Source organism: Nilaparvata lugens, chromosome 8, assembly GCF_014356525.2.
Source record: "Nilaparvata lugens isolate BPH chromosome 8, ASM1435652v1, whole genome shotgun sequence".
Taxonomy (NCBI): domain Eukaryota; kingdom Metazoa; phylum Arthropoda; class Insecta; order Hemiptera; family Delphacidae; genus Nilaparvata; species Nilaparvata lugens.
Window position 1 is genome coordinate 35,471,112 of NC_052511.1, and position 26,359 is coordinate 35,497,470.

At 34.9% G+C, this 26,359-nt stretch overlaps 1 protein-coding gene across 1 annotated transcript in view; it reads right to left on the reverse strand.

Annotated features, from left to right (window-relative positions):
- The window catches only part of LOC111048260 (acetylcholine receptor subunit alpha-like), a 492,391-nt gene that overhangs the window by 233,928 nt on the left and 232,104 nt on the right, over positions 1-26,359 (reverse strand). Inside the window, exon 3 of the mRNA XM_039434650.1 lies at positions 17,127-17,266. Coding sequence (XP_039290584.1) covers positions 17,127-17,266 — 140 coding nt within the window. The remainder of the gene's footprint in view (positions 1-17,126; positions 17,267-26,359) is intronic.

Genomic DNA, 26,359 nt, shown 5'->3' on the forward strand with positions numbered 1-26,359 from the left:
TCTATAGATTATTAAGATATTTGGAATAAATACAAGAAAATGTAGTATTTTAGCTTTAGAAGAGTTCAATATGTTTGCATAGGCATAGTGCAGACCGATATTGAGGATCACATTTTATTCAGCTTCCAATGCAATTCAGAAGCTTTAAAAGATTGTAAAAATAATTGAATCAAATCAAGCTTTTCCTAACCTACGCTTTTTCCCAATCTTTTCCTAACCCAAGCTTTCCCTAACCTAAGCTTTTCCCAATCTTACCTTTTTTCCTAATCTAATCTTTTCCTAACCTTAGATTTTTCCTAATCTAAGCTTTTCCTAAACTAAGCTTCCCCTAACCTAAGCTTTTCTCAAACGTAGCTTCCCCTAACCTAAATTTTTCCTAACCTAATCTTTTCCCAATCTTAGCTTTTCCTAACCTTAGATTTTTCCTAACCTAAGCTTTTTTCTAACCTAAGCTTTTCCTAACCTAAGCTTTTTCTAATCTAAGCTTTATCTAACCTAAGCTTTTCCTAACCTAAGTTTATTCCAGACCCAGCCTTCTCTAACCTAAGCTTTTCGTAACCTAAAAGTTTTCTAATCTGAGCTTTTCCTAACCCAAGCTTTCCCCAACCTAAGCTTTTCCCAAACCCAGCTTCCCCTAACCTAAGCTTTTCCTTATCTACGTTTTCTCAACCAAGCTTTCCTTAACCTGAGCTTTCCTTAGACCCAGCTTTTCAGAGTTCATTGTTATAAATACGGGTAACGATTGAAAATAACTCTTTACATAAAAAATACAATACTCACATTAACTTCCTCATCCATTAACGAGTCACTAGTTACCGGAAATATTCGTTAGAACTGCAAAATTGACGAGAGCGGTAACATAGAGGTCCGTTCCACTTGAAATTCGCGACGCGACTGAGGTGAACAAAGGCAGAGGTGACCGTCAAAATTTGACAAGTTATGACAAGCGACGTGCTTACCTGACGGCCGGCACACGGTTCATGGCTACCGCGTGTCATCCACCGGTTGGCATCGTAACGGCGCTTGGCGGCACATTTGAAAATTTCAAAATTACTGCCGACTGAGTTTCTACACCTTTAGATAGTTATATTGTCGAGCATTGTTGAATGATCATTTGAATACCGAAGGAAAAGAAGAAGAAGAAGAAGAACAAAAAGGAGAAAATGAAAAAGAGAGAGAGATAGGTAAAGAAGAAATAATAATGGAGCCAGCCGATATTGAATGGGCTGCAAAGCTAGCTGCGCAGTAGCTTAATTTGCCATATTTTTGTAAGCTTGGTTTGAAATTATTCATAGCCTCAACATCTCAAAAATGCGGAATTCAAATAATATTATAAGATAAAATCAAATGATTGAATTGAATTATCCTAAGTATTATAATATTAATATATATAAATATCGGGGCACCGAGCTTTGCTAGTTATTTATTTATTGATAAACAGAACTCGTTTCTTCAAAATGATTGAATAAGGACTAACAGGCACAGCCCAAAACTGTTTCTCCCCCGAATTTTGATTTATACACTATAAATCTTCCAAAAAGTAGGCTACGTTCCATACACGAGTTCAAGTGAAATTTTCAGTCCAAATATTTGAAAACATAAAAGTTCTAATTTAGATTGTTTACATACCAAATTGAATAACAAAATATCACTCACTCTCACTAATCACTTGGAACTGTAAAATAATGATTCACTTTATATATTATGACATATACCATCTCATGTCAAGAAATCCGATTACTGTATTTTGATTCGAGTCAATTGAAATTTCTAGATTTCTCGCGAGAAACTGTAAGCTAATTGATTACACAGCTGATCTCCCATACAGGCACACGCATCTTCTGTTATCGACAGACGACGAAATCATCATCTGTTTTTCACAGGATGAATTATTCTTTTCATGTCCTTCAGCAAGTTTTTCTAGGGATAAGACCTATTGCAATCGAATTTCGATATAACAAACCTACTATATTCCAAATTTCGTGAAAATCGTTAGAGCCGTTTTCGAGATCCGTTGAACAGATAAGAAGATAGCCAGATAACCAGATATAAAAATAGGAAAATATAAACAGATAATATACAGAAATTGCTCGCTTAATATAATAGGATATTATTTTCTATCAAATTTATAAAAATAATTCAATAGATGATTTGAAAAAATGGTTTATTATAAATTCGAATCCAAGTACCCAATCCAAAATTCTAGTCGACGGTTTGTCATTTCTCTTTAAATGTTTAAATGTTTGAATGTTTATATGTTGCGCATTTACGGCGAAACGCGGTAAAAGATTTTCATGAAATTTGATAGGTATGTTCCTTTTTTAATTGCGCGTCGACGTATATACAAAGTTTTTGGAAATTCTGCATTTCAAGGATAATATAAAAGGAAAAAGAAGCCTCCTCCATTCGCTAATATTAGAATAAAAATCAGACTATAGAATATTATTCATCATAAATCAGCTGACAAGTGATTACACAAATGAGTGGAGAAGCCAGTCTATTGTTGTATTACCATAAAGTCTATAGTTTCATTCAGGTACTTGTGGATGAGAATACTGTGTGAGGTCTACTGTTCACAGAACTACTAGTTATTGTGATCGGGTGGATTATTCACCCGAAAGCCGATCATTTTCAGGTTATAATTAAAGCTCAGGTTACCACTCGAGTATCTACAACCATATATCTTATATCCTTGAAACTACACGAGTACAAGATGATTTTTTAATTGGTTACCTAACTCGCAATGTCTATCTGTAACTATACAAATCTATAGCTGTAGTTGTTAACCCTATTATCTTCTGTGAGTAAAATAGGTTAGATTTCCGGAGCTCATTGTTATAAATACGGGTAACGATCAAAAATGACTCTTTACATAAAAAATACAATACTCACATTAACTTCCTGATCCATTAACGAGTCACTAGATACCGGAAATGTTCGTTAGAACTGCAAAATTGACGAGAGCGGTAAGAGAGGTTCGTTCCACTTGAAATCCGAGCTATTATTAGAGACATTAATTGAGATATTAATTATAGGAGATTTCTCTGGTAATAGGTGAAAGAAGAAGTAATAATCGAAGCCAGCTGATACTGAATGGGCTGCAAAGCTGTTTAATTATAATTCTTGTCATAGTCATTCAATTTCAGCTGTTTTACATCCTTGGAATCAAGCCGGTAAACAGCTGATTGTAGTACAAATAAACATATGATTCTCATTACAGCATACTATACTGTAATAAAATAATATGTTTTCTTTAAAGTCGAGTATGTTTCTTAGTACAAAAACCGCCTTTTAGCGCTCTAGGTGGAAGTTTTGTCAACTACAATCAAGAAATTCCTGATTCGAAACTTGTAAACTAGGTTATGTTTATAGAATGCATGTAGTAATGTCAGCACAAGCAGGTAATGTTTTCTGTTTCTCAATTATTATTCTTTTCTAAATTATTATGACAAAAAATAGTGTAATACTTGGAAGTGAATGTCTTTTGCAGTGCTCAAATGGAATTCTAGTCTCGGCTAACGCCTTGACTAGAAACATCATTCTCGCCTGCAAAAGGCCCCTTCCTGTCCTTGTGATTTAAGATACTATAACTCTCGCCAAGCCGCAGCCCATGCGTAGTAGCCTACTTTATTGTAAGCTTGGTTTCAAATTGTTCATAACCTCAACATCTCATCAATGCGGAATTCAAATAATAATACAAGATTAAATCGAATAATTGAATAAAATTATCCCAAGTGTTCTCATATTAATATATAATATTATTTTCTATATAATTTATCAAAATGATTCAGAAAATAATAGATCATTTGAAAAAAATGGTTTATTGTATTGGAGTCCAAGTTACTACTCCAACATTCTTTCACCTCTCGCCTTCAAATTTCAGGGGTCATCATTTCAGATTCAATCTGTATATGACAGTTGTTATTGGACAGTACATACTGGTAGTTCTCAAACAAATACTGAATTTTCAAGGATAGTTTTATGATGTTTACCTTTAAAATTTTCCATTCCTATGCCTATCAACAATATTCTCGAGCGGAGCTCGGTCGCCCGCTGTTTGACATAAGGAGAAATGCAAAACAAAATCTTAGACCTCACTTCGCTCGGTCAATTGAACAAGAATGACATGAAACTTGTCGCATTTTGTTTCAGTGTCCGAGGACGCTGCTACACCAAGGCATGGACGTTCCAGTCAGCTCCGAGAAAGACGTTCCGCATTCATTGATTGGACTAAAGTGTATCATTTAATGAAAGGAAGAAGGAGACAAAAATCATAAAATGCTCATTGCTGTTACTATTTCACAAAATTATTGAAGATACTTCACGTTCTCTGATAACGTTGATCCATAACTTGATTCTAATATTGTGATTGCTTTTATTGTTATTGAAAAATTATAGAAAATAGTGTTCGTTCTCTAAGGTCCGGTTGCACATACGTCAATTACATCTTATCCGTGATTAAATTCACGAGACCCGATCAGAGAAGGCTTTCTTAAAAAGACGGCTTCTCTGATTGGTTCTCGAAGAATTAATCACGATTAAAATTCAACCGACGTATGTGCAAGCGGCACTAAGAATGTTAATCCAGTTAATATTTCCATAATATTAAACAATAGCATTGATTAAAAAAGCATATACCAGAGCAAATAATATTTATTTTTGTTCCCTTTTCTCTGAATGACTGTATAACTACTATAATAATGAATTAATATACGAATAAGCAATCTAATCGATTAAATGTACATAATATTCAAAAATACAATAAATGAAATTTACTACAAATGTAAATAAATTGATTTTTTATCGGAAATTAATCTACTCAACTATGGGAAACCCATGTTCTACAGCAGGTACTATCGCATTATTATCGTTGAATACACTAATCTCGCATGAAAATAACATGAAATGTATGTAGAAGTGGCTGAGCTGATAGTCCACGCCTCCGAAACCAAGGAGCAGCATGATTGGTCAATGGGTTGATTAGCCGCCATTTTACCTTCGCAGCAAACTACCAATAGGAATCAAGCAGCTTGAGAATGTCACCCGCAAGTCATTATTCAATGGATCTGTTCGTTGAATTTGGGGCGTGGCATAGCATGACCACTCTCATTTTTATTGTTTTTTGACTTGGCTCTGCCAGAATCAATTTATCTCTGAGATCCTCAATGTGAACGGAACAGTATGTTCTTTAGAAAATCACTATGATAATAAATATAATTAAATATCAGTACCCTTTTTTGAATTATTTTATGTTGAAACATGTTGTGATAAAATAATTCGAAGGGGGATTTTTATTTTTATTTATTATACAAGTAGCCCTATACAGAAAAGAGACACTATGATAATAATTATGGAGATGTATCGTGATAATATGATGTTCAAGAAATTAGCTTAATGGGCATGCTACAGATGTTTGAGATATGTTTCAGTAAAGTAATTCTAAAGGTGCGTACAGATATATGCACCGCGAACATGAGCAATTCACTTTTAATCAGCTGATGACAAGCTTTTTTTATCTGTATCTTACCGTTTCTGTAAAAATACAGATATAATCAGCTGATTAAAAGTGAATTGCTCATATTCGCGGTGCGTATATCTGTACGCACCTTAATGTAGATGGATTGATTGACTTTTGTCAAGTCGGCCCCTTGACAAATATATCAACCTTGATTCGGAATTGAACACTCAATATATTTTCATCTGTAATTAAATCTATCAACATAAGAGTATGATCACATTACATGCACTTGTTCGTGTGCTGATGAGGGGCAAAATCAGGAGAGAGCCGTAGGAGAACTAAATAGGGTGTGATCACATTGGATGCACGTATTTACAAGTGAATGCAACACCACGCGTGCAGATGAGAAAATAATCTGGAAATCTGAGCTATGGCAATACTCACACTGAACGCTTTTTTTTGCTTGTGGAGTTCAGTGTGAGCAGCAAAAGACAAGTCACGATATGTCTCTATGGCTCTCTCCAGATTTTGTTCCTCATCTGCACGCGTGGTCTCGCATGCACTTCCACATACGTGCATCCAATGTGATGATACCCCAAGGAGGTGAGAAATTTCTACAAAGCAAGCATTTTCAATACAAGCCAATTTTTAAAGATAAAAATTTAAAAGTGATGAAAAAGCTACGTCGAAACGTACTATAAGTTGAAAATGGAAAACGTTGAAAGTCATGTAGGTCTTTGGTCTCGCATGCCTTTATCTCATCTTTGATACTGTACATGGAATCCAGGGTGATATTTTGGATTCAAAAACATATGGACCGAGAAATCTGAACATTGTGATGATCAAGAAATCGAATATCATAACATTCAGCTTAGCCACTATCTCCGTAAACAAAGCCGTAGTGCATTCGTGTGACGTCAGTAGAGGTAGTGCTTCTACACCAATAAAAACTCGTTGATTTCAGCTGAATTATATCAGCTAGTGTTTTTATTGGTGTAGGAGCCCTACCTGTGCTGACGTCACACGAATGCACTACGGCTTTATTTACGGAGGTAGTGACTCAGCTCATCATGGAGGAAGAATTTTCGAGCAATTTTAAGCAAAAAATGAGATAAACTCACTCAGAAACGAATTATTGTTTGATAATTTTTCATAAGGATTTTGTTTTGTGTGAAGAATTTTTCTAATCCAAGGTCATCCAAGTTGGATAACATTATTTCCTTCTTCTGTACAACGTCTTCCTCTCACATTCTTTTCCATTTTCTGTAGTCTATTCAAATTTTCAAATTTCTTTGATAATTTCTCTTCCGGTTTCATTCCTTTATCTCTATTCCTTTTGATTGTCAAGTCAAATAATCATATTTTTCCTCACCAACTTTACATACCAGTCTCCTCCTCTTTCTAATTTACTCTACATCTTACCACAGAATACAACATTGCTGTTTTCTGTGATCTTACTTGCCACTCTCAAATCCTTTCTCACTCACTCCCCCTCACATTATGTGTCGTCTGTCTTTGTTCTTTTTCGCTCCATTACAATGATCACGAGTAATATTTCAACAAACGATTCGGTCAAAATTTATTAACGGTCGGTGAGTAAATTCAGTGTAGGAAGGAGAAGGAGTATGGGAACAAAGAGGTGCTAGAGAAGGATAAAGATTAGTGGATTTAGTCAAGGGCAGTTTTGCCAGGCGGAACGGCCATTGGATTCAGCTTCAAACGGAAGGCTGAATTAATCTGGGACAAGAGAACTGGAAAAGGAAAACCTGGAATTGGGGATGAGTCGAGTAGATAGAAGGGACAAAAGGATGGTGTTGGGTGAGGAGGATGAGGAAAAGAAGGAAGTGGAGGAGGTGAATGAGGAAAATAGGATGAAGAAGGAATTGTGTAGAAGGGAGAGAAAGTGTACAAGGTAAATCGTGAGAGATGTGGATGAGCAGAAGGTGGAGGAGAAGCACTCAGAGGAAACTGAGGAGAATGAGCGAGTGAAGGAGATGGAGAAAGAGAAAGAAAGAAGGAATAAGAGCATGCAAAAGAGTTGAAGAGGAGTACAAGAAATCAACCGAGCCGATGTAAAAGGGTAAGGTTTCAGAGAACAAAAATGTAGAACAGGAGACTAAAATAGAAATATTATTCAATTACATTAATTTATATTCATATTTACATTCTCTTATTCTTATATGAGAGACGTAAACCAGAAGGAGAATTAAGAACTATATGAAGTTATAAGAAACATAATGTTCCAAGGGATGAAAATTAAAAGACGTATAGATTAACAGTAATGATGAGCAATATTCGAAGAATAAGGAATAATAAATCATTACAGGTGGAAGAAAAGTGAATAAAGTAGAAGTGTTGGAGAGGGAAAAAACAATATCACAAAAGAACAGATGAAAAAAGGAATGGAAACTGTGTTAGATGAGAGAATAAAATAGATTGGCGGAGAAACAAGGTAACATTCATAAAAGTGTTTATTACATCCATAGGTAAAAGTGAAGTAAACTCGTATTGTATTTGCTGGTGGGGAGTCCATTGCGGGAAAGAATAGAATAAAATCGGAAGAAAATAACAGGGAGTAGCAAACTCTATTATATCAAGCGAGCAATTTCTGTATATATTTTTATATCTGGTCATTTATATATTTATATTTGTTTTATATTTGATTATTTATATCTATTTCTGGTTATTTATGTCCAACCGATCTCGAAAACGGCTCTAACGATTTTTACGAAATCTGGAATATAGTTGGTTCATTATATAAAAATTCGATTGCACTAAGTCTCATCCCTGGGATAACTTGCTGAACGACATTGAAAGGATAATTATCCTTGGAAAAACAGCTGAGACTTTCGTCGTCTGTGGATATTAAAAAAGTGAATGAGACCGAATCTGTGGAAAATCCAAATATCTCATCCCAGAAATTCATAAGCTGACGTATAGCCAGCTGTAAAATATAAACATGATCTTTTTAAAGAATTGTGCTCTGTTTATCAATGAATAAAAATAACGAGGAAGCTCGGTACCCCGATATTGAAGATAATAATGAAAGCTATTGAAAACGTGAGGAACAATAGAAGAATCAGGATGATTATTGAAGAAAGAAGGGTGATCACTAGCGAACATGAGAATATTTTTGCTTTTTGAAAAAAATATTTTCATATTTTAGAGAAGAATATTCTCTTACAGAGAACTATCACTTTTGTATAATTATGCTAGAGAAGCTGGAAATGCAAGAGAAAAGAGGAAATACGATTGAATCAAATTTAGTCAAAACTAAGAATTATTTTCAACTAAAAAGATGTTTAGAAGAACATGAACTGAACAGGAGAGAGATGGGAAAAGAGAAACAGAAACAGACAATCAGATTTATTCTTCCTTATTCTTTGAATCTTGTTCATCATTACTGTTAATCTATCCGTCTTTTACTTTTCATCCCTTGTAACATTATTTTCCTTATTGTTCTCAATTCTCCATCTCTGTATCTTATTTTCATATTTATTTTAGACTTCTGTTCTACATTCTTGTTCTCTGAAACCTTACCCTTACCCTTACTCACATCGGCTCGGTTGATTTCTTGTACTCCTCTTCAACTCTTCTGCATGCTCTCATTCCTTTTTTCTTTCTCTTCCTCCATCTCCTTCACTCGCTCATTCTCCTCAATTTCCTCTGAGTGCTTCTTCTCCACTTTCTGCTCATCCACATCTCTCACACTTTCCCTTGTACACTTTCTCTCCTTCTTTATCCTCCTATTTTCCTTCCCATTATTCTCCAACCGCCAGGTTAACGTTCCTTTCATTCAGTTCCTTCCTTCCTTCATCCTCTCTCTCATACCAGATTCTGGTATTAAAGTATGAGAATATGAGACGATGACAAGTTAGAAAAAGAGGAGGAATGAACAAAGAGGAAGGAAGGAACAGAATGAAAGGGAATTAAACCTGGCGGTTGGAAAATAATGGAAATAGTTTATGCGTAGTTTCCGTTTTATTTGGCAGTGTGCCCAGTACAAGGGTTTCACTCCCTGAGATGAGATTCACTTTAATCTGTCAGCATTCCTTATCATTGCTTCCCATTTAAACAATGCTGACACTTTGAAGTGAATCGTCCTATAGCAGTTGCCCATAAGTGTGATCTGACCACTGAACCCCTTTGTTCAACAGTGGAAGTCAACTTATGCTTTCCTACATCACAATTATTTCCATCTGACCTCTGTCATGTGTGTGATTTCTGCTCATCTGGCAATTTTGTATGCAGAATCAACCATATTGAATGAAAAAGACTGAGAAATTGTCAAAAAACCACTGATTTATTGATAATTAGAAAGACCGGTTTCTGTTAGCCAGTGTGATTGACAATGGTGTAATAACCGAAACCGGTCTTTCTAATTATCAATAAATCAGTGGTATTTCGACAATTTCTCAGTCTTTTTCATTCAATATGAATAATTACCACAATATCAACTTCTCAACCACACAAAAACAGAATCAAACATGTCACGGTTGATCTTTATTACATTTCTAACTTTCATTGGTTATCAACTTATATTAATTTTGGTTAATTAATATTGGTTGGTCAACTTCCAATACTTTCTCATTTAGTGAAAAAAGACATATGCAAAGCTTTAAAGCTTGACTGCATAAGAGAATATTTACAAATTGAACAAATTACATATAATATCGGGGCACTGAGCTTCGCTCTTCATTTTTATTTATTGATAAACAGAACACAATTCTTTCAAATTATTGTGTTTATATTTTACAGCTGGCTATAAGTCAGCTTATGAATTTCGGGGATGAAATATTTTGATTTTTCACAGACGCACTCGCCCACTCATCCACAGATGACGAAAGTCTCAGCTGTTTTTCCAAAGATGAATTATCCTTTCAATGTCGTTCAGCGAGTTTTCCCAAGGATGAGACTTAGTGCAATCGAATTTTCATATCATGAACCAACTATGTTCCAAATTTCGAGAAAATCGTTTTCGAGATCCGTTGGACATAAATAGCCAAAAATAAATATAATTAACCAAATATGAATAAATATAAATAACCAAATATAAAAATATATACAAATATCGCTCGCTTAATATAATAGGATTACTTTTTATAACAGTACATTCATTACCAATGAAAAAAATACACATTCACTTGATTTTTCAATACCAGCTAAATATAATTCAACTTGAAAATATAAATCTGAGTACCCTTTTCAAATTATAATTGAAAAATAATTTGAAAATGGGACTCGAATTAATATTTTTATTTACATCTTCCATTAAACATATTTGTCTGTTTAACATTTCTTACATAATGCAACACGGGCCACCGTGTTGCTCTTTCCCATCATTGCCACATTATCTCTCAGACTACTATTTTTCTCCCTTCTTCTATCTCTCTCGATCTCTCTCACACTCCCTCTCTCACACTCTCTCTCTCTCGCTCTCTCTCACTCTCTTCTCACTTCCAAACAAACCCATTTCATCTTCCACTTTCTCAATCCTCCTTTTCCTCTCTCTCTCTTGCTTCCCTGCCACTCAATCACATCCTCTCTAATCTCCTCCTTATCGGTTCTTTTTGCAGTCATTTGTGAGCTCTGTCTGTACAATGCCCGGGGCATCACTTCAGATCAGCCCTCCTTATCAATCCTCCCTTAATGTTCTTCCAATAGATTTCACACATCCTCAGATGTGTAACACCACCCACAGATTCTACTGTGTAACACTATTAGACTTCCATTCAGACAGTTTCAATTCCTTCTCTCAATCGTCCTGTTCACAATGTATAGAACTGACAAACTCTAAATTTAATAAAAATTCTACTCTTTAAATTGAACGTTTCTCTAATAAAACTTGATCATCACTGGCTGAATAAAAACAAGATAACAAAATTTTTCTGTGAAGGGTTGCCAAACAACGGATGTTAATGATATGGTAGCCATGTAGGGACTCCCTTCACAACTATATCAAATGGTTTAATATAATCCAGCGAGTTGAATGATCATCATCTAATAAATCATAATAGTCTTTTAATAGTTTTTATAATAGGTTTTATTATAGTCTTGTCAAGTATATTGCTTTGTTGTACGAGCATTGTCAGTTCTTACTGATGACCAGCTGTCATGTTTGTTATTGAATAAGATTTTAATCCAATTAGTTCCAATTCTCACAATAAAAAATGATTGAAAGTTGATGATTTTCATTTATATTGAGTCTAGTTCTGAAAAAAGAGATGTTTAGAGAATTGATCCTGAATCAACTTCTTCCTGAAACAATTTTCCGTGCAACTATCCCGAAGTATCAGCCAATTAAATATCAGGAGTTGATTTCCCAGCCCACAGCTTTCAGTTTAACAAACGCGAATTTTCAGTTCTTTTTCCAGATTTCAGGGACTCTCACCAAATCCAGCCATCGGACAGAAAAATTCATTCGCAGCTTTTTACTAGCTAATACAATTTCGAATAAAATGGAATCATCCACTGCTCTCTATCTCTATAAAAAACTGAGTTACAATCTTCCAAAATCAATTATTTTTCAGAAATAATCAATATTTCAACGAATTTCCGTTTTTGATGGACAATATTCTTCTATTATCTTTGGATAAGATTTATTGAAGTACTAGCAGGTAGACTAACTAAGAACTGAAAAACTGAAAACTTGCCCTTCTAAAAAATTGAAGAATTTGAAATAGGCCTATGAACATCCTCGATAAATTGAGAATCCATAAGCAAAATCTCAAGTTAATAAGTCCAGTAGTTCAGGCGTGATGATAAGTCACATTCGTGGATTTCCTATCCCGTACGTGTATAAGCCAATTCTTTCCTTTAATATAATATAGACTAGAGTGGGGTCTACGTTATAATGACAGTATTTGATGAGCAATAGCATTGCTATCCTTGTCTATCATTCAACGAAGTGGATAACGCTATCTCTTTCTCGCTTTGCTCTGTTGCCAGTACGTCTTTTAACAATGTAGAATTATTTATTGATTAACAAAATATTTCATATTATGAAACGTCATTATGAAGAAATTATTGAAAAATATCATTTATTTCTTAATAAAATATAATGTATCATTCAAAACAAGAATAAACAGTTAATATTACATCAATAAACCGGTATCAGCAACTATCATTGAAGGCGCTGACAAAACAGAAAACTTGCCAAAGACAGAAAACAAGACAAACGATCGGCAACGTTGTTCTCCTATTTTTCTCCACTGTCATCATAACGTGGACCTCACTACAGCAGGTAACCCGTGCTCCGCAAGCGTCTGATATTCTAGAAGATGGAGTATGATTAACGATAAGGCAAACGACCGTTAAATTCCCCAGTTTGCAAATAAAAGGAACAGAGATTGCTCGAGACGTGGATATTCTCAGTAGCCATCTCTCAAGATCTGCCAGAACAGAAGACCCAAAAGTCAATGGAGGAGGCAAAAATAATTTGAAAATGGGACTCGAATTAATATTTTTATTTACATCTTCCATTAAACATATTTGTCTGTTTAACATTTCTTACATAATGCCACCGTGTTGCTCTTTCCCATCATTGCCACATTATCTCTCAGACTACTCTTTCTCTTCCTCCTTCTATCTCTCTCACTCTCTCTCTCTCTCTCTCTCTCTCTCTCTCTCTCTCTCTCTCTCTCTCTCTCTCTCTTCTCACCCCCAAACAAACCCATTCCATCTTCCACTTTCTCATCCTTTTCTCTCTCTCTCTCTCTTTCTTCCCTGCCACTCAATCACATCCTCTCTAATCTCCTCCTTATCGGTTCTTTTTGCAGTCATTTGTGAGCTCTGTCTGAACAATGCCCGGGGCATCACTTCAGATCAACCCTCCTTATCAATCCTCCCTTAATGTTCTTCCAATAGATTCCACACATCCTCAGCCCACAGATTCTACTTTGTAACATCATTAGACTTCCATTCAGACAGTTTCAATTCTCTTACTCAATCGTCCTGTTCACAATGTAAAGAACTGACAAACTCTAAATTGAATAAAAATTCTACTCTTTAAATTGAACGTTTCTCTAATAAAACTTGATCATCTGACTGAATAAAAACAAGATAACAAACTTTTTCTGTGAAGGGTTGCCAAACAACGAATGTTAATGATATGGTAGCCATGTAGGGATTCTCTTCACAACTATATCAAATGGTTTAATATAATCCAGCGAGTTGAATGATCATCATCTAATCAATCATAATAGTCTCCCAATAGTTTTTATAATAGGTTTCATTATAGTCTTGTCAAGTATATGGCTTTGTTGTACGAGCATTGTCAGTTCTTACTGATGACCAGCTGTCATGTTGTTATTGAATAAGATTTTCATCCAATTAGTTGCAATTCTCACAATAATCAATGATTGAAAAATGAATTTTCATTTTTATTGAGTCTAGTTCTGAAAAAAGAGATGTTTTTAGAATTGATCCTGAATCAACTTTTTCCTGAAAGAATTTTCCGTGCAACTATCCCGAAGTATCAGCCAATTAAATATCAGGAGTTGATTTCCCAGCCCACAGCTTTCAGTTTAACAAACGCGAATTTTCAGTTCTTTTTCCAGATTTCAGGGACTCTCACCAAATCCAGCCATCGAACAGAAAAATTCATTCGCACCTTTTCACTAGCTAATACAATTTCGAATAAAATGGAATCATCCACTGCTCTCTATCTCTATAAAACTGAGTTACAATCTTCCAAAATCAATTATTTTTCAGAAATAATCAATATTTCAACGAATTTCCGTTTTTGATGGACAATATTCTTCTATTATCTTTGGATAAGATTTATTGAAGTACTAGCAGGTAGACTAACTAAGAACTGAAAAACTGAAAACTTGCCCTTCTAAAAAATTGAAGAATTTGAAATAGGCCTATAACCATCCTCGATAAATTGAGAATCCAAAAGCAAAATCTCAAGTTAATAAGTCCAGTAGTTCAGACGTGATGATGCGTCACATTCGTGGATTTCCTATCCCGTACGTGTATAAGCCAATTCTTTCCTTTATCATATATAATATAGACTAGAGTGGGGTCTACGTTATAATGGCAGTATTTGATGAGCGATAGTATTGCTATCCTTGTCTATCATTCAACAAAGTGGATAACGCTATCTCTTTCTCGCTTTGCTCTGTTGCCAGATCGTCTTTTAACAATGTAGAATTATTTATTGATTAACAAAATATTTCATATTAATTATGAAACGTCATTATGAAGAAATTATTGAAATCATTCAAAACAAGAATAAACAGTTAATATTACATCAATAAACCGGTATCAGCAACTATCATTGAAGGCGCTGACAAAACAGAAAGCTTGCCAAAGACAGAAAACAAGACAGACGATCGGCAACGTTGTTCTCCTATTTTTCTCCACTGTCATCATAACGTGGACCTCACTACAGCAGGTAACCCGTGCTCCGCAAGCGTCTGATATTCTAGAAGATGGAGTATGATTAACGATAAGGCAAACGACCGTTAAATTCCCCAGTTTGCAAATAAAAGGAACAGAGATTGCTCGAGACGTGGATATTCTCAGTAGCCATCTCTCAAGATCTGCCAGAACAGAAGAGTCCCAAAAGTCAATGGAGGAGGCATCAATTACTTAAACGCCCGATCAATAGCTAGACAAAGAACAGACAAAGACAGAAAACAGCTTCCTTGGAGATTAGAGAGAGGACTTAGCGAATAAACAGTGAGACTGTCAGCATTGCACAAATGGGAAGCATTGATGTTATTTCATTAGGAATGCTGACAATTTGAAGTGAATCTCCACTCAGCGAATAAACAGTGAGACTGTCAGTATTGCTCTAATGGGTAACATTGATGTTATTTCATTAGGAATGCTGACAAATTGTAGTGAATCTCTGCCAAGCGAATAAACACAGCTCTAGTGAGACTGTCAGTATTGGTCGAATAGGAAGCATCGATGGTATTCCGTAAGGAATACTGACAGTTTGAACTGAATTTTAGCAAGCCAGGCAGGCAAACTGTCTGTGGGATTGAATAAAGAATTCGTTTTTCTGTTGAATGAGGAGAAAGGGTCTTGGATATCCCATTGGACAATTTAGTTCATGCTATCGGACTACCTGCACGATGATTGACCCAGTTTCAATCAATTCTAATCACCATCTTATGAGAGAAATTCTAAAAGTTAAAGAGAATAACAACTGTATAAAGAATAATAAAGAATGTTTTTTGCCTCAATCAGTTCTCAAGTAATCCAATAGGAGAGAAAGACAGAGCGATGCATAACTTGAAAGTCGTTGAAGGTACATACTTATGAACACTATTCTCAAGAACGTTGTCAGTCAAGCGCGCTTTGGGAGTCAATCAGAACCTTTAAAGCAGCTACTAGAATTATTCTCGTCCTTATCGTACTTTTAAATTTTGTATAGATACAGCATTTGGAGTTACACGCTCTAGACAATCCGAACTCATAGTTATTTTTAGAAAATTAACAAAGTGATTATCAAAATCATGGTTTGAAGAATAATTTGGAGAAAGCAGATGACGATTAGTTGAGAGGAACAAGGGACTATGAACTTGAAACTCCAACTTATAATGAGCTCAAATAAAGTAACTATGAACTTGGAAGAACAGAGAAGCCTTTGAGTAAAAGAAAAAGTTGTAGGAAATACGACTGATCAACAATTTATTTCTCTGGACATCAATGAAAATAACATTTCAAATTGTTATTTATTCAAGCCGCGGCGAACTCCATCTAAAGCAAGCTATAGTATGATTGAAAAAAAGAAAATCTTCACCGAAACTAGATAAGTCTCTGTTGAGAAAGCTGGTATTGTGAAAAACTGGTTACAACGTTAATCTATATATATAAAAGCAAAATGGCACTCACTCACTGATTGACTGACTGACTGACTGACTCACTCACTCACTCGCAGAAATAAAAATCTACCGGACCAAAACTGTTCAAATTTGGTAGGTATGTTCAGTTGGCCCTTTAGAGGCGCACTAAAAACGGATTTAAAACAATTTTCAAAGATACGCCCAAAATCTGCGTATTTGTAGCGTTTTTTAGCGTTTTCTCAGCTTTATCGAGAACAAATAAACAGAAAATGTTCAAATTTAGTACAGAAGCTCAGCTAGGGTGTAATAATGTTGTGTTAGAAGGAATTCGCAATAACGTCAAAGATACGCGCAAAATCTGCGTTTTTTTTGCGCTTTCTAAGCTTTATCGAGAACAAATGAACAGAAAATTTTCAAATTGAATACAGAAGTTCAGCTGGGGTATAATAATGTTGTATTAGAAGGAATTTAAAAAATCGTCAATGATACGCCCAAAATTAGCTGTTTTTTGCGTTTTCTCTGTTCTTTCATTAATTAATAGACAGAAAATGTTCAAATTTGGTACAGAGGTTCAGCTGGGGACTGAAAATTTTGTGATGAAGTGACTTTAATATTTCATCAAAGATACCCCCAGAATCAGCGTTTTTCTCAGCTTTTCTACGTTTTCTCAGTACTTTGACTTTCTGATTGGATGTTCAAATGAAAAATGCAGTCGAGCGAAGCGAGCCCGTTGATCTTATTTTCGGACGATCCAGTCGGGTGTCCAGGGGGCGGAGCCCCCTGGCTAGACGGATATGGCGAGCGAAGCGAGCCTGACGGCTATTTATGATATATGATTAAAGTTGAAGAAGGATGTTATCACTCACCACATCGATGAGCTGCGACAACTTGAGCTTTATCTTGACGGTGAGGGCGTCTGAGACGTTGACGACTGGTCGCACCAGCTTGTTGTAGTTGGACAGGAGGTCGTCGTACAGTCGCTTTGCATCTGGGTTGCCTAGGCATCCTGAGAAACACAACAACAATGAAATCGAATGTATTACATCAATACAAGAATACAGAACGAAGAAATACAATAGACTTGTATTTATTTCTATTCCATACACACGTACACAAGATAAATACAAATGAACACATGCAAAACAACATTGACAATAAATCAAATGAAAAACAGTGGTACAAGAAAAAGGAGAAAGGATTGAAGGGTTTTATAACCATGGTTATCCATGTACCACAAAAAACTTCAATCCTTGAGAAGGTGAGGAAGGTAATCAGGAAAAGTAAATAGACGGTGAGTATGAAATTATTGATTGATTGATTACTTTATTTATGTAGATTACAATATATACTGGCTTATACACTTATATACAATAGCTTAAAATACAGCAAAATTATGGATAAATATTTACATAATATAGACTAAGAAAATAATTATTGAACTGTATATGATATGAAAAAGTAATTTGTAATATAATAACTATGGATAATTATTATATTGTTATGCATCTACATAAATTGGCGAAGCTTTGGACATATCAATGTCCATTCTTCGGAAAGGATATTAAAAATATCCTCCCCACTAACTCTCTGATAGGATGGGGAAAGGAAAATATGGGAAGAATAAAAACGATAGAATCAGGTGGTGACAAAAGAATTGAAAGACTAGAGAATTTATGAAGGATTGAAGAATAAGCAAGCACACTAGTCAAAAGAGATCTTCAATAAAGGATCTAAAATAATTCTTAACTATTTATCACAAACAATATCACAGTACACTTGCACAAAACTACAAATATAGAGTTAGCTATTAGTAGATATGTATTGCTTATACTGATTCAAGACTAGATTGCAATAACAACGAATATAATTCACTCTTAGGGCCATTAATCAATCAACGAGTGAATTTCATTTATTTATTTTTTATGCACAATCACAAATCATAAATGAATATGATTGGGAGAAGACAACAGGCATAGCCCAAAACTGTCTTCTCCCAAATTTTTACGAATAAAAGTTTCAAAAAAAAATGAGGTTAGATTTCACTTTTCACTTCAAAAAGTCCAATTTACACTTCAAAACCAATGACTAAACTAAAAATTTTAAATTTTGATATCATAAAACTAATTGACAACAAAAATATTCCACTCAAATCTCTACGAATTGAAATTCGAATTCTCAGTTTTATTATGAACAGGGGATAATCAGATTTGAAGGAATATGGAAAACTCTCACTTCCACTCCCTTGGAGGGTTAAGTGTAAGAGAGTGCCGACTGCGCCCTAACTTCACCCTCCTAGGTCAAAATAAAGGCAGTCATTCAATTGAATTTAATATGCGGACAGCATATTTGGACTTTGCATATGTTATTATGTTCAGTCTGAATTTTATCTAGAATTGAAAGGATAAGACTCTGATGTTGTCAATACCACTCACTATTTCTGTCCAAAATCAATTAAAATAACAACACCATTTAATAACAATCAACATCAGTTCTGCTGAAATTTGGCGGGTGTTGCCATAAAACCTGGTTCTGTAATTTGGATTGATTTTCAACAAATATAGTGGTATTGACAACATAAACGTCTTATTCTTTCAATTATGGAAAAATACCACATCTCCTCCTATGCAATCAAATTATGGTTTTACTCAGTCCGTGTGTATCTATAAGTTATTGTTTATTTTGTATGACTAACCATAGAATCATCATCAATAATGATTATTAGAATCAAATGATCAAACAAGCTTTGTTGATCATAATGTGTTGAAGATGAATGTAACACATCGATCTCCTGATATCCAAAGAAAATACGAGTGACAGTGTATAGAAAGTACTGAAGATGCAGGAAATAACTCATTTCCTATTATAATATTGCTGTCAAAGTAGTTAACAGCGATATTTATCATTTATCATTTATTCGTGGACATAATCACAAATCATATAAATATGATTAGGAAGGAACAACAGGCTTGGCCCAAATCTATTCCATTCCCAAATTTTGATAAATTGATGAAATGTCCAAAAAATGGGTTATGTTTCTACTGTAAAATATTCTAGTTCAATTTTTGTCCAAAAATGAATATAAGCTAAACATTTTGAATTTAGAGGAATTAAAACACCAAAATATATTTAAATATAACACTTAATTATCACTTCTTATTGAATTAATCAAGTTATTTTATAGAATTTTGAACCCAAAAATACACACAACTTCTCTCACTAAGCACAGCTGTTTATAATAATTGCTGTTTATATTGTCATCATAATTATAATTATTAGAATCAAATGATCAAACAAGCTTTTGTTGATCATAATGTGCAGCGGAGAAATGTAACACATCTCCTGACATCCAAAGAAAATACGAGTGAAAGTGTCTAGAAAGTACTGAAGATGCAGGAAACAACTTCTTTCCTATTTTAATATTACTGTCAAAGCAGTTGACAGCGATATTGTCATCATCATTATAATTATTAGAATCAAATGATCAAACAAGCTTTTGTTGATCATAATGTGTTGAAGATGAATGTAACACATCGATCTCCTGATATCCAAAGAAAATACGAGTGACAGTGTATAGAAAGTACTGAAAATGCAGGAAACAACTTCTTTCCTATTTTAATATTACTGTCGAAGCAGTTGACAGCGATATTGTCATCATAATTATAATTATTAGAATCAAATGATCAAACAAGCTTTTGTTGATCATAATGTGCTGCGGAGAAATGTAACATATCTCCTGACATCCAAAGAAAATACGAGTGAAAGTGTCTAGAAAGTACTGAAGATGCAGGAAACAACTCGTTTCCTATTATAATATCGCTGTCAAAGCAGTTCTCCATTGAGATCCGAGGAACCAGCCATGAAATACTGCCAACAATGATTTATTATTCACGAGGTGTTTTCATTGCTGACTCGGCAAGTCACAAAAGTAAATAAATATTCTCACAAATGTCTCGGAAGTACTTTATTTACTTTGTAAGTGATGTGCCTGTTCAGCGAAAATGTGAATCACATAACAGAGAGAGTAGAGCTCTATATACTCTCTGATCACATTCGAGAGTATGAGGTGTTGTTTCTAGGAACTCTTGAAACATACATCGAGGAGCTTCATATCCTGAATTCGATTGTTGCAAACTTATCATATTTATTCATACACTCATATTTATCATAATATCTTAGTATAAGCTCACAGAAAATCTCTTTTTGCAGTTTTGTAACTTGGCTGAAAAATAGTTTTTCAGAAATCTCACAGAAAATCTGTCTCTCTCCATGTTTAAATCTCTTTCACTGTTTCTGGGAAAGTTAGAAGCTTGGTATAAAAAGTATGTTGAGATAAAAACGAATAAGGAGAATAAAATAGAAGAGAACATGTTGAAAGCTTGCAGGAAATGTATATGCGCTTTCTCTTCGATATGTTTTTTAAACTCCTCGAGACTCTCTCAAAACTCTCCCATCCCTCATCATTATCCTGTTTCATTACCGATGCACAATCTCAATTTGAGGACCATCTTTAGCGAGAAAATTCAAGCTTCCAACGAATATGATACTTGAATCATGTAACAAGAAGAAGTGTTCACGTCTCAAATTAGAACTGCTCATTGGCGTAAATAGCTGTTTGACATTGTTGGGGGAAGTACTGAGGGGTCTAGGGTTTTTTGAAAGTTTTTTTTTGAAAAATAGCTTATTAAAATGATGGGTTTTAAAGCATATTCCACTTCAAATCCGTTTTAAATACTCTTATTTGGCAGTAGTAAATGAATAAAATTCTGAGTTGATGGGTTTTAAGTGTTACTAAATACAAATTATTCGAGCAGTTCAACTGCTGATCTTCAAGAACGGGAGATGAACGAAAGATCGCTCTGTAATATGATATTGGAATAATCTCTTCAAAAATCCAATCCTAATAGATGAGGTGAATGATTGATGAACTATCCATATATCGTTTTAGAGATTGCAAGAATAAATTCGTCCATTATTTTGAGAAGGTCATATTGGAATTTCCTTGAAGTTGCTTGAGGTTGGAATTTGATGAAAAAATGGAAACTGGTATGCACCATGTAGTCGATTTCAATGGTGAATAGCCATGTAGAACATGTAGATTATGTAGAACATGTAGAACATTGACGGACTGACATTAGCATATTGAACATGCAGCATCGAAATCTATAATAATGGGATTAGTAATTGAATGAATTGGTAATTAACTCAACTGTAGGGATTTGTAATTGACAGATCTATCAGGAAGAAAAGCCGCCATTGGCCGAAACAAGTTACACCAATCATATTCCACTAATGATTCAATCATTGATGCTGTTTGTTTATTGGTTACAGCTTTAGAAAGCTCCACCACTGTCTCGTCTCAGCCAATGACGGTCGTTCTTTCACTTTGATTGGTCAGCCAACTACCAATCATATTGCTCCAATCGAATATTCCGCTATTTGGTAGAGAGCTAGTGGGAAGGATATTTTGAATATTCTTTCCGAAGAATGGACATTGATATGTCCAAAGCTCCGCCAATTTATGTAGATGCATAACAATATTATCTTTATAGTTATCAAAATTATTGTTTTTTCGTATCATATACAGTTCAATGATATTATTCTCTTAGTCTATATTTTGTAAATTCATCTACAATTATTTTGCTGTATTGTAAGCTATTTTATATAAGTGTATGGGCCAGTATAAACTGTAATCTACATAAATGGAGTACTCAATCAATCAATCAATTTCGTGTTTGAGCATTCAGTTCGTTGAAATTTCAATATAGTATAACAAGTGAGAATAGTTTTCCAGATAGAAATTCAGTGATTCATGAAACTTTTTCATTTTCATCATCATCATCCATCATGGATGGACTAGGCTTGTTAATTAAGCCTGTTCCGGTGTCCTGTTCTCGGTCGTCCGACGTCTCTTTTCCCATCCAACTGCAACACTTCCATCCAACTACTTCCAAACTTGTAGTGGAAGACGAGTTTGTGCATTTATTCTCATTTAATTGAATCATTTTCATGACTAAACCATCTATCATATTCTTCTTACACGATCAATAACTCATGATCATCTCACTGCATAGTGTGAGAGACTGATTGATGGAAAAACATTATTCATATCTAATTTGAGATTTATTTATTTTTCAGGTTGATTTCCAAGGATTTTGGAGATTTTGTGAAAGTAGTACAAGGCTAGATTGTGATAGGATCTAAATCATTCTGGAATTTGGTAGCTCTGTCTCATGACATACCGGCTAGAATTTTCACCATAATATTGGTTCATTTCTGATCAAAGTATTTTATTTGTGAAAAAAAATATGAATCTACCCTTTGAAATTATTTGAAACATAAATTATTATAATTTTAAAGGCTACTCAGATTAATATTTTCATTCATATTAAAAGTATCACTAAAGAGAGAATAAATATTTGAATTGTGTATTATGATAATGTGAATAAATAAATAATCTAACGATACAACCAATTCGTAATTGTTGATAGCAAGTCAACTCCACCATCTACTGTAGAAAACTTACTTGTATCACATCATGTATTACAGAGCCAATAAACGCCTGAAACCATCCCCGACAACCTTCCGACACAAATTTTATTTCGACACCCCTAACAATCCAACAATTTCATCCCAACACCACTTTCCATTATAGCGCCTATTCAGGGTTGAGGCACATTGTAGGCACAGCACTCAAAACAGGATGTTTAGATCACAATCAGAGCCTCAGAGGTAGCACCTATCGCCCGATATAGAGACGCCTAACATCCACAGTTCAATTACTGGTTGAGGGGGGGTTTTTACTACAATGGGGCTGGATTTTAGGGGATGTAAAAGGGTTTTGAGGGGTATAAAGTAGGAGTTTTGGGGGTAAAACGGGGTACAGGGGGTAAAAGGTATAAGGGAGGGTTTTTAGGCAAAAGGGGGTACAGGGGGTGTGGTGAATAAGGGGGGTTTTGGGGATCAGGTTGTGATCAGGGGGGTGATTGGAAAGGGTCTACTGGTGCACAATAACATTTTAATAGCATCCAGGCAAACACAACATTACACCTTTGTTTAGAGACGGTTTAGCGACCTCCATACACTGAGATCCACTTTACAAAATATACTGACAGGATTCCATTTAACAACAATATTGCTTGCTATTTAGCCAATGCTAACGATTTAAATCCAAACTTTGATTCATCAGGTTCATTTTAAGCTGTCATAATCCATTGAAAATATCAAAGCAACCCATCTAAATGTATAGTTTTCATATTTATTTTAGACTAAATTTTTCGACCGAGCGAAGTAAGGTCTAAGATTCAAGTCTACGGTTTTCTCTTTATGCTTGAAATGTTTATATGTTCACGGCGAAGCGCGGTGATTGATTTTCATGAAATTTGACACGTATGTTCCTTTTCAAATTGCGCGTCGACGTATATACAAGATTTTTGGAAATTTTGCATTTCAAGGATAATATGAAAGGAAAAAGGAGCCTCCTTCATGCGCTAATATTAGAGTAAAAATCAGACTAGAATTATTCACCATAAATCAGCTGTCGAGTGGATTATAAATTGCATGCAATTCAATATCTCAATGTAAATTAGTGAAAAAACAGCTGTTGTGTGAACTATTAATTGCATGCAGTGAGGCATGCAATTGATAACTCGAAGTAGCATAGTATTTTTACCGACTTTTCTCTGATTTCAACTCGGTGAGCTTTTGATGATACTGTAGTAGCATAGTTGTTTACAACAAATTATCAGCATTCTGATGTTAATAATTATAATTAATATAATTAATTATTGTCGATACAACATTTGAAACAGCCATTAATTGTTTATGCAGCGATATCTCGCCGCCACGTCAGGACAGGACATAATTCACTCTGATGGAGGCTGTAGTTTTTAACTGCGCGAGGTCTACTGTTCAAAGAACTACTAGTTAATAAATTTTACACATGAAATTGTAACCTTATCTTGGACTTAGTCACCTATGAATTTGAAAGGAAAAAAACACAAGGACTACCTTATTATTCTATCTACCAATGTTATTACATTAGTGTCATTTGCATTGTAAATGAAATAAATGAATCCTGACAGATGAATCCAAATTCTGCTTTATCAGCTTTTTTAAACTGGCTTTTTCATTTAAAACTGTTACAATTCTCTGGAAATAACAACAATGCACAAAATTCAACAGATACTGACAGATTGGAGCCAAGCACTTCCCAATCAGGTTTATTCCAAACTGTCAGAACTGTCAACATAATAACTTTAGTGCTTGACATTTAACTGATGCTGACAATATTAAAATCCAAACTCTGCTACTTCAGGTTCAATATATTTCATTGAAAATGCCAGAATTCTCTAGAATCAATATTAATGCCTCCCTTTCAGCCGATGCTAATAGTTTGAGCTCAAACTCTGCTCTATAAGTTTTTCAGATTCAATTTTCAATTATTTCTTCATGAATAATATTTATTATGAAATTATTGAAAAATATAATTTCTTGCTTAGAAAAATGTAATTTATTATTCTAAACGAGAATAATTCTAACGAGTTTAATTCTGAACTGTCACATTAAACAACTCTGAATATAGCATCAATGCTTCACATCCATCCAATGCTGACAGTTTCTAGTGAATCTTGCGGTGAACACCTCTAACATAGGATTGGTGGCACTCATCTGTTGTTTGAAGTGTTGTTGGTGTGTTGTTGCCTTGTCGTATTGTTGTTGATCAAAGAGAGGAGGAGATTTGAAGGTGGTGGAGTGATTGACGTTTGATTGATTGTAGTAAGTCGGTGGCTGATTGTTTGCTCAGAGACAATCAAATTGGAGCATTTACGAGAGGATGTGGGGGAATGGAAGTAAACGAGAAAGTCTGAGAGCTAGACACAGTGATATGAGAATTGTATCTTATTGAGCTACTTTGTTACTATGAAGCAATGGGGAGGTCAGACAAGGAGGCGACGAATCTTGACTTTTGATCAGCTGTTTACTACCTTTGATTATGGATTCGCTTCTTGTATCCATAATCAAAGGAACTACCATAGAGAAACAATAGCATAAGTAGATATCCCACGGTATAAGGCGTTCATGTCGCAACTTTTACTGTTATCTCAAGCCTTAATAATCCACGTAGTTCTTCTCCGTGAAGCTTCATGACGCTGGTAGTGTCTCATATTGTGCCGTTCATACACTCTTACCCGGTCAAAAAAAAAAAAAAACAATAATCGATTGAGAGAACAGTAAAAGCTGCGACATAAATGCCCTATACCATGGGATATCTACTTACGCTATTGTTTCTCTATGGTACTACACAGGACTCTGATATTAGGCTATTATATTCTTGCTGATAGATTTTGAAAATGTGAATAAATTAATAACCTAACGATACAATCGATTCGTAATATTATTGATAGCAAGTCAATCCCACCATCTACTGTAAAAAACTAGTATCACATCATGTACCACCAATAAACACAAAAAACCAACCCCGACAACCTCACCGACACGAATTTTATTTCGACACCCCTAACAATCCAACAATTTCATCCCAACACCACTTTCCATTATAGCGCCTATTCAGGGTTGAGGCACATTGTAGGCACGGCACTCAAAACAGGATGTTTAGATCACAATCAGAGCCTCAGAGGTAGCACCTATCGCCCGATATAGAGACGCCTAACATCCACAGTTCAATTACTGGTTGAGGGGGGTTTTTACTACAATGGGGCTGGATTTTAGGGGATGTAAAAGGGTTTTGAGGGGTATAAAGTAGGAGTTTTGGGGGTAAAACGGTGTACAGGGGGTAAAAGGTATAAGGGGGGGTGTTTAGGCAAAAGGGGGTACAGGGGGTGTGGCGAATAAGGGGGTTTTGGGGTTCAGGTTGTGATCAGGGGGGTGATTGGAAAGGGTCTACTGGTGCACAATAACATTTTAATAGCATCCAGGCAAACACAACATTACACCTTTGTTTAGAGACGGTTTAGCGACCTCTATACACTGAGATCCACTTTACAAAATATACTGTCAGGATTCCATGTAACAACAATAATCCCTGCTATTTAACCAATGCTAATGATTCAAATCCAAACTTTGATTCATCAGGTCCCTC